At 40.3% G+C, this 16,523-nt stretch overlaps 1 protein-coding gene across 1 annotated transcript in view; it reads right to left on the bottom strand.

The window, feature by feature from the left end:
* mettl24 (methyltransferase like 24) overlaps positions 1-16,523 on the bottom strand; it is a 36,283-nt gene that overhangs the window by 10,327 nt on the left and 9,433 nt on the right. Inside the window, exons 2-3 of the mRNA XM_051408446.1 lie at positions 6,016-6,114; positions 1,937-2,070 (exon numbers count right to left, since the gene is read on the bottom strand). Of these exons, the coding sequence (XP_051264406.1) occupies positions 1,937-2,070; positions 6,016-6,114 (233 nt within the window). The remainder of the gene's footprint in view (positions 1-1,936; positions 2,071-6,015; positions 6,115-16,523) is intronic.

Genomic DNA, 16,523 nt, shown 5'->3' with positions numbered 1-16,523 from the left:
CACATCCGTCCACGGCTCGTTAAACAGCATGCAAATGAGACGTATCAACCGTGCACACACGGACAAAAATATGTGTGCTTACTCAGTAATGCACTGAATTCAATAGTGCACACACATACAGGCACACACATGCACACATGCACACACATGCACACTTAATAGTATTTGATGTTTCTTTTAAAGCCAGTGTTGTGTGCAGCATTGGATTGTGGTTCAGGGCTTTGCAAGTCTCCTGTACAGCCAAGCAGAAGTCTCCTGAGAAAGGGATACTCAGCATACCTGGCATGAATTCAAGAGTATGGCCAAGAAATGTATGTCTGTGTGTGTGTGTGTGTGTGTGTGTGTGTGTGTGTGTGTGTGTGTGTGTGTGTGTGTGTGTGTGTGTGTGTGTGTGTGTGTATGTGTGTGTGTGTGCATGTATGTAATGTATGTGTATGTACTTTGAATCTAGGTCAGATAGGGGACACTGGAAGGCGAAGAGGATCACTTGTTGTATCCAGAAAGGTGGAACTTCAGAGACTAGTTTGACTTGTTTAACTGTTGTAATGGACTCTCAGGACTTTTCTGTAGTTACTCATGAAATTTCTGTTTTTCAGAATTTCATTTTCTAGGTCGACTCACTGTTATTGCATTAGCCAGAGTTGAGGGGCGACTTAGCGTAAATTGAATTCATTCCAGAGGTCTTAAGGGATCAGTTAGATAGAAGAAAAAATGGTAATGTAGCTTTTGAAAAATCTGAGCTGTGAGTCACATTTTCCCAAGCTGATATTCAGGTCAAATGTTAAAATGTTTGCATAAATCACTGCGAGGACACATAATAATATTCCTTTGGTGCATGTCCATGTAGCTTGTCTGCATGAGTGACTTCCCATCAGTCAACCAGAGGACATCAGATATGTTCTCCTCCAATCTCTCCGTTTGACCCCTGACCCCTTCTCCACAGAGAGGCAGGAAGCCAGAAACGGCAGTAACCCCACTCATCCCCCCTTCCCTCCTGCATCAGTATCTGATGCCCGCACACCTGTGCTGTCTCTCAACAGTCAAATTAATAAGATCCCTCTCTCCTGCAGAAAAATCCCTCCAGACCTCTGCAGCACCTCAGCACAGCGGAGGCCCAGCAGGGCATAAACCAGGCCGAGCTGATCCACAACACAAAGCCTACTGGGAGTGATTGACTCTCCAATCTGAAGAAGGTCAAATACCTTGGTGGCCAATTCAAGATTACTTGCCACTCAAGGAGAGGAAGCAGAGGTGGAGTGGATGGAACGTTCCAGGTGGATGCTGGAGGTACAGTTAAGGCACAGGGAGGATTATCTTTACTCTTATTACAGTGTTACTCAACAAATTAAAAAGAAATGTGTCCTGAATACACAAAGAAGAAGAAACCTAGCTACCTGGCTCAAAAACGCCAGCTGAATATTTGTTAGAGGGAGACTGAATAAATATAGGCTCTGTGACCAATTAGTCATTGAAATGGAAAGACATAAAAAGACAAGGCTAACAGGGGATGTGGAGACAGAGATTCTCCTCCTCCTCTATTGTGTGGAAAATAGGCCTTGTTCTTTGATGAAATAGTCAGAGAAAAACCTGAATTTTTCCTCTTAGGAAAAAAATCTAAATGGTCATGGGTGAAGCGACAACAGCAGCAATTATGACTAGATATATCACAGCCTGTCACAGAACCAGATGCTCTGAAAAACTGTCTCATCTGCAGATAACTCACTGACTGTCTGAAAATGAATGTGAACAATCCTGTTGCTCTGCAGATACTGTAGATGACAGCTTGTCTCAAAGCTAGTGTACAGACTGTAGTTTGTGAGTAGATTTATATTAGAATAAAGGTTAACGCTTTACATGTAGTGATGAGGGCAACGATTTGAGTTAGGGAATTAATGCATTCAGTAGAAGGTGTAAGTGAGTGTTTGTCTGTACGTACCCGAAAGAGTAAACCCTGCAGCGTTTGCTTCGTATTCTGTGGGCCAGGCTGTACTTGGGGTCCAGACATGCAGTCCAGGCACCTTTGGCCCCCTGCTGAGCAGCTTCCTCGCCAGTCAATGATTCACACGACACCTGTACACATAAAAACAGTCACTTCGATTTATGGAGGATGTTGAGCCACGTATGAGTCATTTACTGTAAGATTTCTAACTGCAAGCACGAACAGGACAACAGAGTTTGCATTCTTGAGCTTTAGATTATTAGAATTTCGCTCTGGATATTACTCATTACTTTTTATTCATTACGTAATTCGAATTACTAGTTACTGGGGAGTGCAAGGGAGTTTTAACAATCACACAATCAGTTCCAAGTCAAGATGTAGCTTGGCACTCTGTGAGCTGACCTGATGTGATGAACATATTTTTCTCAAACTATCTTTACAGAAATGCCATAAATCTCTGGAAACGGATACTGAATCTGACCCTGGCCTAGTGTGTGCTGGGGCTGATGCATCAGCAGCACTGCCAAGTCTCTAAACAGTGAGAGTGAGAGAACAGGTGAATGCAAGAAAGTTTTTTTTTTTTTTTAAAGGAAACTGTAAAGAAGTAGTCTTTCCTCGTGTACTTTATAAGCTGGACAAATCATATGTTGATTGTCAGGGTTTGTTTCAATTCAGTAACTGAAGGTCCTGTATAAATATGCTGTATATATATATCCTTGTGTAACCTTTATGAGAAGATAAAACTGGCTAACATTGCTTAAACAGTTCTAATATATATAAATAATTTGATGTGTCAAATACATATTTATTGTGGTATTTGTCTCATGGATATAGAAGATGCTGTTCTCGTAAAGCTCTTTTTTGAACCCTGTACAAAAACAAAAGTATCGTCCTGGTGTTTTTTTTATTACTTCTTAGCTTTGAGACTGTGTGCTCAAACCAGCTCCTTCTCAACCAGAACCTGCTACATGTTTAATGTTTATGTGAGTTTCTCTATGTTTACATTAAGCATGTACCTGCATAAACTGTGTGCATACATACACACAGTTAACACGTGGATACATGTCAGCTTGTTGGTTTTGCGCGGTACATCTGCAGTTTAAAAGACTAAGCTTCAGAGCAGGAGCTGCCGCTCAAATGTTTGCTGTCTGGTTTCTTAAAGCTCCGTCTGCTGCAGAGATTCAGTTTGCAGAGGAAGGAACAATATTGGCTCAGATATGATGCGAAACATAAATCTGTGGCTCTACTGTACTCCATTCAAGTGTAAACAAGCTAGCATGTGTGTCTGAATGTGTGTGTGTTCTTGTATTGTCCACTGTGTATTATCTCGTCCAAAACTTACAGCTCACAGTGTTCGCTCAGGTTAATTGAAATGAAGGACGAGCAAAATGTTTTACAGCTGTGAGAACGTGAAATAAAAGCAGTGAAGAAAGGAGAAACGATGGGTGCTTTCAAAAAGTATTCTGTTGTCAGGCAACGATGAGCACTGTATCCCAGCCTCTTATACAATCACATATTTTGTTTACTTTAAATTGACCTTTAAAACGATTCATTATGCATGTTTTCATTCTCAGGCCAACAACAGAGTTCCCTTGTGAAGTGAGTTTGATTTTTTTTTTTACAGCTTCAAAAAATCCTCTTCGGTATGGTTTCCTTGCTGTGGCCTTTCCAGACGTCCTTCTCCCCAGCAACGCTTTCTAGCTCCTTCTTGGCCAATTCATGTGGGGTGTTTGTCCGGCCCCTTACCTGGGACCAATTTGCACTGGGCAATTCCTACCAGCAGCTTTTTCCCCTGACAACACAGCTCCCAGGGTCACAGGGACGCTCTTACCCCTCCACCACGATCAGGTTATTCTCAGAGGGCCATTTGAATAGACCTCTCGCTCTAATCAGAACAGCCAGTGACAGGTCTGACAGGAAGGGAGTGCAGAGTCACTGGATGAAGGGGAAATAAAAGTTACCTGGTGTGCCTTTCTTACAAAGAGCCCAAGAATTGTATTGTACATGTGGGTGGCGCAATAATCTATTTAAATAAATTTGGATCACGCTCCACTGTGCCAGTCATTGTTAATGTGTTCCAGCTGAAAGCATTCATCAGCACACAATGCACAGTGTGCAATGAAATGCAAAATCACTCTTGATTATTTTGCCACTTCACATCTGCAGACTTATCAGTGGCACTGAACTGCTGACTGCTGAACACTGATGTACGGAATACAGAGCTGTAAAAATCGACCCTTTCAGGTAACATTTTCATTGAGCATGCATTTTAATTACGGTTATGACTACTTATTGTTGCTCATCAGAAAGAATGATCCTACAGTAAGTTTCATGCTGTTGTACTTTTATAGAAACACTTCCTCTTATGTTTGTGTGTCCTGGTGCATACATGCATGCAAGACACACTGACTGCTACTGATTGGACAGTTGTGTCGAAGGCCATCTCTCTGAGTAACAGCTCCACCAGGCACTGTGTCATTCAGCATTACAGCTGAGGATGCTGCTATGCACTCTCCAACTCCCTCCACCCTCGCCTGTCACTGTGTATGATGGACAGCTTCCCACAAACTCACACTTACACACACACGCTCATACAATCTCTTCCTCTCTGTTCTTGTCCTTGTCTCTTACTTTCACACACACAAATACTCACAAGTGGCTGCACAAACATGTACACACACACACACACACACACACACACACACACACACACACATCCCGGGGCTAATTCATTATGGGCTGAATGTCTGCTTTGTGAAAGATATTGAACGAGTGCTTAGTCATTTGGAGTGGGGTACTCTGTGTTCTCACTATATTGTGTGAGGGAAAAAGATAAGTTGCTGATTTATTCCTGAGCCAATTTCATTACAATACAAAACGCAGCACATGTAATCCAAAAAATGTCCTTGTATCTCTTGGACAGTGAAAGTTAAACTGGGTCTTAGCGTTACCTTCATAATGGGGACAAGGTTACAGAATTTCAGGCTTTCTCAAGTCCCTTGATATTCCTCAAATTATGATTCTGAACATCTTAATCGATTTGTAGTAATTTAATACTGACATAAACCAACAAACACACCACAACATCTCATTGATTAAGTATGAATAGAGGAGCTGTGAGTTCCATCAGTATGGTAATCAATAGAGTAATGAATTATGTGTGTGCTGTCGAGCAAGACAAATAATGTCTGGCTGAGCTGAATGTGAACGAGGTGTCAGTGTAGCTCCATCGTGGAGCCTGATAGATACAGGTTAGCTCTGATATGCATAACAAAGACCTGTCAAAATAATGTACTTTCTGGCCTTCAGTAGCGACAACTACTCCAATTATCTGTCTGCAAACTACGGTCTTAATGCTCCACTTATGCTTCTGGTTACAGTGTTCAGTTAACTGGATTTATAGTTCTCGTTTATAGACCATACGTTTTGTACCCATTGAAGAGTTGTTCAGATTCTCTTCACATAAAATCAACAGATTAAACTATGCCAGTAAACCAACAATCCTATTTTCTGTTTCACACTTTCATGTAACTGTTGCATCTTTATGTGTGCTTTAAACCAACTAACCAAATAAAAAAGAGAGTGACGCTCTATATTTTACTTTTGTTCTTAATTTTCTTAATGCGCTCCATGATTATATGGTATTGCAATGTGGCCATACTATAAAAAATACTCATTGAAAATGCTGCCTAAATTACAATATGGCAGTATAATTAGCAAAATGTACCAGAAGCATTAAAAGTAACCTTGGGATCTAAGAATTGAATTGCCAGTGACTGCTTCACTGTAATTGTTGTGTACACGACAATAAAAGAACTTGAACTTGGTGGAGGTATATAACTGTTTTATATACTGTTATATGCAGGCCTACCTATAGCTGTCAAATAAATAGAGGAGTGCAATATTTTTCATTGAATTATAATGGAGTAGAAATGAAACAATGAAACAATGACAACATTTATTTTAATATTGTACACAGTCCCTTACAAATACATGAAATAAAATAAATAAATCTAGTTCTATATGACCAGAACTTACTTTAAATACCGGTAAGAAGTCAAACAATGATTACTCACTTGTGGTGTTGTGATGTAGTGGAGGAACCTTTTAGCTTCATCCTCCAGAGAATGACTCTCACTGGCCCAGGGCTCCAAGTCTATATGCCACCGAGGAGTCTGCAGAGGAACACACACACACACACACACACACACACACACACACACACACACACACACACACACACACACACACACGTAATCATTAAAACTGAAAAAAAAACAAACATAAAAATTGACAATTGGCTAACATCAAAGTAGGCCACTCAAAAGAAATCCAGTGCAAGGACAACAACAAAGCGAGCTTTATTCTTTCAGGTATTATAATCCACTTGTGTATAGCCACTGATGGAAATGGAACTAGGTCACCATGTGCTCGGTGGAAGATTTTTTTCCACCTGTGTGTTAGTGACAAATAAACTCCTAAAGTTAATTTCCATTGTTATTTTAGTAAAATGGGGTCTGCTTTCTATTCTTGTGCATAAAAAAATCTACTGTAGAAAGTCCAGCTGTGTCTGACAGCGGAAAAATAAAACACTCAGACTTCAGCATCAGTTGGCAGCAGCAGCTCAGTGCTGCTGTGTGATCACATTCCTGAAACCTGGCAGAGTTCTGTTTTATAGCCTGCTTCATTTCTAAAGGAATGTGTCTGTTTATGATTAGAGGAAAGGCGAGTGAACGGGAGAGAAAAAAAAAAGAGAGGGACGGAACAGCGATGATGCATTTGCTGCTTTCACAATCATTTATTGGGTCAAACACCATGGCCAAGTGTTCATTAGCAGCCCTGGTATAAATTAGCTTGGGTGATTTCACGATAGAGCGCTTCCCTGCTCGGGACTCTCAAGCCTTCATCAGTGTGTTATGTGCGCTGCAGTTTATTTTCAGATTTTCCATGGATATGCACAGATGATTTTTGGCTCAGCTCATAAGATCATGTTTGGGTTTGTAGATGCTGTAGGCACATCTGGTGAACAATCTGTAAAGGGCACTATAGCGACATCAGGTCTGTTTTGGAAAATAATCTTGTTTTGGAATTCACCCCCATGTTTCCGTGCTTCCTTTTCTTCCTCTCTCTTATGCCCTCCAGTTTAACTTTGCAATTGCAGGCTCAACACAATGGGCTTCAGCTCAGACACTTTTACAATCACACTATTGATTTAAACAAAAGAGGTTTTGTGCATTTTGCCGTAAAACTGGAGGTTGTGGCCTTTGCCAGTTGAGATTGTGTGTAGGTCAACTCTCTCATATTTTCACAAGACAGTGGATTGTACACATTCACTCAACCACATACAAATACACACTAACACATACTTAAATACTGTATTATTCAATTTACTCCAATTCAGTGAACTTAATCAGCATGACAATTGAAAATCAGAGCTCTAAAAACATCATATAAACACCGACATGTAGACTAGAAGCCTTTAAATACATACATATGCACATACCCAGGCACCTTTACACATGTTTATGCACACATGCATCTGCACTACTTGTACAAATACACACATAGATTATCTACTAATGTACAAGCACACACTTGTGCGCTCACATAACAAACTCATACATGTGCACATACACTCACAGTGCTCTGCTAACACATTATTGATGACAGCACCATGTGTGTCATTTCCTCCTTCACTGATGCTGGTCCTGGACCTGCTAACACAGAGAATCAGCTGTCCCTTTAATGGCTGCAGAGCCATTAGATCCACGTAACACTATTCACTGTTTGGCGTTCAGCCTTTAATCGATTTGCGGTGTGTCAAAACATCTGAATGCTTGCCGTGTCTTAACTCCCTCCCTCCTCTCTCCCCAGCATGTCATCCCTCTGTTTCCCCTCTATTTTCTTTTCTCCCGTTCCTCTGGCTCTAACGTTCTGCATCTCATTTCTCTTTCTGCCACTCTCTCTCTATTCGGCGTCTCAGTCCTCAGTTTAAAATAATTGCACCCGTGATGCATGATCAACGTAATTACCCTGCAGGACAAATAGGGTGATTGATGTGCACATGTGGGTTTCAGTCTATACCCATTGTTTTCTGCAGTTTGATTTTCCTGATTTGCCTCTTACATAAACGCACACATAAGCACACCGAGACCACTCATTCAACATGACAGACCCAATAGAAGAGGATGTAGATAAAAAATTGTTCAGTCTAAGGTAATGGAAACCCGATTGTTATTTTCAGTTGATCATACACTAATGAAAACATAACTATGAATATTATATTCCATTTCTGCCAATAGATCTTCCTAAATGTTACAAAATTAAGCTTTAATTAACTACATAGCCACTCAGCAGGGTACTCAATCAAATAAATTTAAGTTTATATCATCATCTTTAATGTGCTACAGGACTATACAGATAGAGTACAGATCTGTATTTTTTATAACAAAAAAAAGAGTTCACTGGATCAGTATTAGATCTGTTATCATTCTTCAGATTTTTACCTCGGGCTACGCGTCCACAGGGGGACTTTGCTGTAATTCCTCCATACATTTTTTATTCAGATCTCATAGCATAAAACTCTCTTGCAAAGGCAAGAGAACAGAAAAACAATTCCAGTCAACATTGCTCCAAAAATTCCGTTGTGAGGTCAGGAGAGTTTTATAGACACAGAAAGACTGCATGTCAGTCTGTTATTTTATGAGTGGACAAATAACATCTAAAACATCTTTCTGCATCCCCCAGACTCTGAAAACTCCAAAAGCTCTCTCTCTCTCTCTCTCTCTCTCTCTCTCTCTCTCTCTCTCTCTCTCTCTCTCTCTCTCTCTCTCTCTCTCTCTATCCGAATTGCCCTTTTCATCCTCTTACTGAGTCTTCCCTGCAACACTCAGCTATCAGGCCCTATGCAGCCTGATACAGGTTGGGACAGGACTACTGCTCAGAGGGCAGATATCTGGGACAATGGACTCACTGGATGGTTGTAGCATATGAGGTGGGGTTAAATAGGAGGGAAAAAAGGGAAAAGTGGAGAAGGAAAGAACAGAGGGAGGGAGGGACAAATGCACACATAAACACAGACAAGAAAAGGAATTATTGGTCAAATTTGCCAGTGGAGGAGGTGTGCATCCAAGGTCTAAGACTTCACAGGAAACCAGCATTGCTCAGGAGTTTTCTTACTGACTTTAGTTAAAAATAAATCCAACCTTTATCTAACAACATGATTTTTACTGCACATACTGAGATCCAAAATAGAGATTGTGTGTCTATGCGTGTATTATACATAACTATGAGCCCTTACTAACTGCTGAATCATCACAGAGTGGTGATGAGATTAGTGTTAAGCCCTGTGTTCAGTCAAGCAACAACAAGTCATCAGCACCTCGGGGACAGCAGAGGTAAGCAGTGTTAATAACAAACACGCAGATCATCACTCACAACTGTCGAGCCTCAGCTGTTTAGACCTTAATCCCATGACATTAGAAACTACACCCTCGGCAACGGCATTTCAGGTAGTTGCCTTGATATAAATGGAACGATGGACCTTTTGTGTTTTTCAATGTCACATTAGTTTCTCCTACGCTTGGAACGGAACAGTGAGGAGAGGGTGTTGCACTACACCACTAGATGCAACTAAATCCTCCACACTGGTCCTTTAAGTGTGAATGCTGAGTGAAGTGAAAGTCAGTGGAAATTAAAGTGCCGAAAACAGTTGTACCGACAAAAACAGACAAAAAAAGTCTCAGCTCAACTTAAAACAGTTAGGCAACACTATTCAAAGAAAATGCATGTGTACCCCTTGCTGAAAATGTATAGTTTTTAAGTTAAGTTGTCAATTTAAGTGTGAGCACTAAGTGAAGGTGAAAACTCAATTAATACCTTCCAGCACTGAAAGAAGTTGAAATGTCAGTAAGTGATGAATCTTAAGTTAGTTGATTCAAGTTAAATAAAATTACTGTCGGTTAAAGTGTATAAACTGAAATGTGTTGGTGCAATGACACTGGCAAGAAAATGTATGCGTGCTTGCCTTCGAAAAATTGCAATTGAAACATCTGATATAGTTGAAAGAGTAAAACAAGTTGAAGTAAAAGTTAAACTAGAGGTGTTGGAAGAAGTTGAAGTGTAAACGCAGTTGAAGTGAAAGCAGTGAAAGGAGTTGAAGATTCAGTTGAAATGTAGGTGATCAGTTGAGCTGGAGGAGTCCATGAAAGTGGTAGTCCTGAAAGAAAACAATGCCAGCTCAAGTGTATGAACTGAAAACCAATATCAGTTGAAGTGTTGGCTGTGTTGAAGTGGAGGTTGTGGTAGTTTTTTGGGGGTTAAAATGTGACAATCTGAGACCTGAAAGACGTCAAAGTGTCATTTGAAGTGCGTGATCACTGTAAGCAGTCGAACTCTCAGATAAAGAAAAAGAGATGATTAATTTAATTCATCTGGAGACAAAGTTAATAGAACTAATTTTCTCTCAGGGGTGAAAATTTAACTGAATTGGATTCTATTAGTCTTTTATCCTGATACATTCCTGCCTGTACTTATCACTTTATTTCTTAGGGATGTAAAAGGGATGTTTTTTCAACCTCCACGTCTATTTTTTGATCGCTCTGTTATAGGGCTTTTCTGCATGGCCTGCATGTCTTGCTGGGGCTGGGTGTGTAAGTGGATCTGTGCCTCTCAGCTTGGTGTGAGAGAGGTGTGAGCAGCCAGGCCAAGCATGAATAATCCCTCGGGGAGAAGAGGATGGATGGGTGAACAAGAGATGACTGGATTAAACAAGAGAGGACTGTCTGCCAAAGCAATGAAGGCGGGTGAGAAGAAGGGAAAAGTGGGAGGGGGATTTGGACTTAAAATGGGACAAATACATAGGAAAATGGACCTGGATGAAGAAGAAAAGTTACACACCAAGACTAAACAAACTCAATACATAATGATCGATAACAGTGTGGTCAGAGCATCTGAGAGGACATGGCACAATCAGTGCTCGGGTAAACAAATTGCCACTCGTCTATCAAGTGTCACAGAGGAGCAAGCCACAGGTGAGCTGTGTCTGCCCATTTGAAAACCATAAGGTAACAGAAGGCGTACTGCCAAGTCAGCCCCGTCTGTTGGTAAAGTGCCAGGATGGCTGAGTGTCAGACCTGCTGCTCATTTTTTGTGATTGCTCTCACCGGAGTCCAGATGCTTCAGAAAAATACCACCAAGCTGTGTAGTCAAGAGGTCAAAGCTTTCAGTTCAACATCGTGTTGAATATTTCTTTAACAGTATTGCATTGAAGGTAGGAAATGTTCTTTAACGGGCTATATTTTCTTGACGACCTGGGTAAAAACTAAACAGTACCTCTGTGCCAAGGTCAAGGTCAAGACGAGTGGGCAGATAGTGGTTTAATGAAACAGCCGGTGCTGATTCCCATTAGCCTGCTTCTTATTTCTAGTAGTCATGCTCCAGAGGACTGTGCTAATAATAATAACTCAGGAAAAAGTGAAAACAAAACGCTATCATTAAACATAAGACACAAGCAAATTCCCAGTACTCTTTTATTTGCGTGAACAGCAACAAAACCAACGTAATACTTAGATAACTGTAATGACAGATGGGTGTACAATTATCAGAGAGTTATTACTTGATAAAGATAAACAACGATGTTTTGGCTGAAAATTAGGATGGGATGGGATCATGGGAAACGAGATGTAACAACCATGTTGCAGCTGAATATGCTCATAAACCACATAGAAGACATTATTTGCTTATCATAATCTTATCATAATGTGATATGAAACAGTTAGATTGTGTGTATCATTAAGTGACATAATAACAGATGAATGGTATAATCTGTTGGATGTGGGGCTGAGATCACACACATTGCTACGAAACACAACTGTTGATTAATTTATGGTTATTCTTTTTAAATAATTAATCTTGCATTCCTTTCTCTTTACCTCCCACTGTTTCTCTATTATTGTCATTTGAGAGGTGTTTTAGGTTCAAATTATCCTCTGATTATTGTTGTCATGGTAGCTCATCCCAGTTTTGCCAGGTAGTGGTGATGTTTACTCAAGTTATTCAAGTGAGAAACGATGACAGCAAAAGACAAGATTAGGTTTTAGTGTAAATGAACACATGTGGAAGTTGACTGACAGGCTGTTTACAGTAAAAGGGTACTGTAAGGAGTGTAAGACTATACATGAGATAATGATATCTGGAGTAAAACAAGAATGTGTGTTTACAGGTCAAATTATTTTTAGTTAAAGTTTTGATTAGTGTAGGTTTTGTCCTTTTCTTTGTTTAGTCTTGTAGGCTATCACTCATCACTCATGCTCATTTAAAGTAAACAACCCGCTGATGCTGCTTATAGAAAAGTAAACTGTGTTACTCTATTGTAAACTGTATTACTTCCTGTCCATCAGAGGACATTTCAGTGCATATTTTCTGTGAAAGATTTAATAAGATACCTGCTGCTGTTGACCAATAGTTTGAGTTCAGCCCACTGAAAAACTCCTGAAAAGAGTTTTAGTTTTCTCACCAAGCATGGACCTTTAAAGAACTTAAAGGTTAGTCTATATTTTTCTTAGCGTCAGCGAATTAGATGCAAAGACCAAAGAGAAGAGTGTCTTTTTCTGTCTCCCAATACATTCCAATTTCCCTACTCTGTCAGTCACAAGGGCATTAGTTTCTACTGAAAATGCTCATGAACAAAAAAAGGACTGTACTGTAGCACTGTAGTTTTTTTAACAAAAATGAGTCAAACAGGAATAAATAATACATTTGTTTGGGACTGTTTTCAACTGTGGACTGATACATGCTGGTACACTAGTGAGTACTAATGGCAGCAGAATGGTATCAACTCAAATAAACAACAGTACCCATGTTCATCATAATGAAGGAACATGTTACCAACAGTAAAGGTGTGGCTAATTGATGTGTTTTTTTAATGGACAACAAAGGAGCTTTATTAAGCTGTATCAGGCGTTGCCAACAGAAACAATACTTGTTAGTAGAATCAATTATTGGTTTTGATCTTTTGATGGGATAAAAAAAAATTAGAATATCATCATTCTCATCCTTTAAGAACGCTGTATACAAAACCCGGCTGTTTAGAACAGCAAAAGTGGACGCTATTATAGCTGTATGTTTAATGCATATTGTGTTATATCAGTTGCTGTTAGACCAATCAGTGCCAAACATTGAGAATGATTTCAATAAGAGCAAAATAAAAAAGTATATTTTCGGACAACTGATACTTACAGCATGATATGATACAGGATAATCACAAAGAATCAGCCACTGAACTCTATCGTTCTGACTAATCTGGGAGATGGGCAGTCTGGCAGTCAGACCAGACCCAGCTGTCTCCACTTCCTGCAGTGTCATCTCTAGTGTTCTGGCAGGCCTGGCTTAACGGCCAATCCCAGCTCACTGCCAGGGTACAGTGAGACAGAGAGGGTATAACAGAATTAAAGCGGAGGATTACGCTGATCTTTTTTAATAAAGGCAGTAATCTCAGAAGAGTTTAGCCTCAGTCTCTAAGGCAGAGTGATGCTGTGGAAGAAGCCTGTGGAGGAGTAGAGAGATTCATGAGCAGGGGGGTGGAAGTGAAGTGTTTGTGTCTGTGTGAGGAGGAGAAAGACAGAGAAATTGGAGGTTGAGGCACAGATGGTGTAGATGGAGGATAAAAAGATTGTTCTCCTCTCTGTACTATTTTTCCTTCGTAGGAGAAGTCTAACAAACCCACATCTGGTGTGCATTTATTGTAAGGATGAGACTGTATGAATGTGTGTGTGTGTGTGTGTGTGTGTGTGTGTGTGTGTGTGTGTGTGTGTGTGTGTGTGTGTGTGTGTGTGTGTGTGTGTGTGTGTGAGAGAGAGAGGGAATTGGAAAATGACTGAAACGATACTAGATATGTTTATGGTGCTGTGGTGGAGTTGAATTAACCTCTGAATATTATCTGACAGTGAGGCTTTACATTCATGCTCTGCACACTGTGTTGTATTACAGCGCGCGCATACACACACACACACTTACACTTCATTCTGCAGAGTACTTGGCAGTACCACTATCTGCCCAAGTGCCGTGAATCAAAGCTGATGGAAGACCAGCGCATGCCTGTTCTCACTCAGCAATTTGTGCGATCGCCTACACAGCAGCCTCATTCTGTGTCCATCTAGCTTAAATCATAGCTGATCTGTGAGAGCAGTTCTTGCCATTTTTTTTGCATTTCTACAACCATCCATAATATATTGGGCTGGACCCAGAGAACCACATCAGTCCTTGCTGCCTTCAAAGGAGCTGCATGGCATATTTTATTATATATGTATTATCAGTGATATCGTTTCTGGAGAAGTGGGTATACGCTTACTTTAGCTTATCTTATTTTATGCCCCAATTTTTTAAAGTGGTCTGCAAAAGATAAAAACCCTGGCCAGTATTTGCACATTGTCACTTAACTTCTGCTGCTTGACTTGAGGGAGCAAGGATCATTATGAGATTAACATTAGCCAAAGAAAAGGTGCAGATTTTGCAATAATCAATACTGGCCCACAGACAGGCAAGCCAGCTACATAATTATGCATTCTGAGTGAAATACTCCTTATTCCTTACTTCATCAACCCACGAAAATTTGACAACCATGTTATGCTTTCACCATCCTAGGAAGAAAATGCAACTTGCAAAAAACTACTAAATGATGCGCATTAGAGGAGATTTAGAAGTGGGTATACCCAATGCTAAATATAGTGATAGTAGTGTAAAAATAAGTAGGTATACTCCGTAAACCTGCATATACATAACTACTTATATATTATATTATACCCCTATATTTCACATGTGCATCATTTTATATCTTAGATTCTCATTTTTAATTGCATGATTTTCCTTTCATATCTACTTTTTGAGCATTGTCTGAGGGAGTCATTGCCAATGACTCATTCACTGTCATTGCTGTGGCAGTGAACATATGGCAATACAAGTTCTTGAACTTGAAGATAAATGACAGACACAAGGACACTTTAAGACTTGAGTGACATATAAATTCATCAGATAATGGTGGCATAAAGGGACAGGATCAATTTCTTTATGTGGCAAGGCCGAACCCTTCAGAAAACTTACAAATTAAAAAAATAAATGCTTAACAATCAGTGCTGCTCCATTCAATGGAACAAATTAGACAGCTTCCAACTCTCAGGCTGCTCTAACTGCTGCCCATTTCCAGCACTGTCTTTGCATTGAATGGAAAGGGTAAACAAAGACAGCCATTTGTGCACTCCACAGCAATAATGTGAAAGACATATAATAGTATGGCTATGCAGATAGCTGTCATTCAAAACAAGGTATTACAAGTACATGGCATTCATGTAGCTGACAGAACCACAATAACATACATATCTGTGTAGCTTTGCCGTAAAAATGATAGTTTACAAAGCCACAGTGGGACATTGCATTCGTTAATAGCTTTGTAACATATACGTAATATAACTCACTGCTGTGTGTGGTTTTAAAAAGAAAGGCAGCTGTGTGTGGCTTGGTTTGATAGATTTCCATCAGTTACGTGTGGTTTCCGTTTAACCACTAACAGCTGCTCTTATCAGAAATGTTATTATCTTTCTCGCTCTTTCACATACGCACGTATGTATACATGTATGGGCTTATACAAACACGCACACAGTTTAAAGTGTGTTCTCTGGAGTCCTTCGACTTGTCACGGCACATGCTATCAACTTAAATCTCTGTAGAATTGGCTGTTGCCTTGGAAACACGGTCACCTTCCATTTGCATTGTGGTAACATCACTCACGGACACGTACAGATGTTCCCGTTCATCACAACATCGACTGTAATGGTCGTGCAGAAGATGCAACTCAGATAAAAGGTGATCAGCGTGACACGTACAAACACATCCTGTTTAAATCGGGCCCTCTTTTCTTGGCCAGCGTCTCAAGAGACAGATGGGGTCTTATTGTTTGCAGGCTTGCACTTAAAACGTGTGTGTGTGTGTGTGTGTGTGTGTGTGTGTGTGTGTGTGTGTGTGTGTGTGTGTGTGTGTCGGTGTGTGTGGGTGTGTGAGTCTATCCATGCAAGTGTGCGCCTGTCTTCCTGGACAACATCCCAGATATGAGATCTGTGTTTGATGCCTACTTGGGAAGAGCAGAGGGAGCACGCTGAGCACCATATGACATTTACCCCCTGAGATGGAGCTGGAAAAACAGAGAGACTGACAGCGAGATGATCGAAGACAGGTGGTAATTTTCTCTCTCGGCTCATCATGTTACTCTTTGTTTAACACATAAACGATTACTGAATATGAAAATGTAAAGAAATTATAAGAGTAGGCAATGTTGATCATTGCATCTTAGCATAATTGGTAGTGTTCATGGTTGTTCTGTGAGATTAATATCAGTAGTTTCTCACTCAGCCTGTGTTTGTGTTTCTAATTTCATCTCCCTACTCCGTGCCTTCCTCTCCATATGTTTTTCATTCTCATTATCACTCAGTATCAGCTATCAAATAAATATGCAGATATAGAGCGAGAGAGAGAGAGAGAGAGAGAGAGAGAGAGAGAGAGAGAGAGAGAGAGAGAGAGAGAGAGAGGCAGAAAA

Source organism: Dicentrarchus labrax, unplaced genomic scaffold (genome assembly GCF_905237075.1).
Source record: "Dicentrarchus labrax unplaced genomic scaffold, dlabrax2021, whole genome shotgun sequence".
Taxonomy (NCBI): domain Eukaryota; kingdom Metazoa; phylum Chordata; class Actinopteri; family Moronidae; genus Dicentrarchus; species Dicentrarchus labrax.
This window is presented reverse-complemented; position numbering and strand designations above follow the sequence as displayed.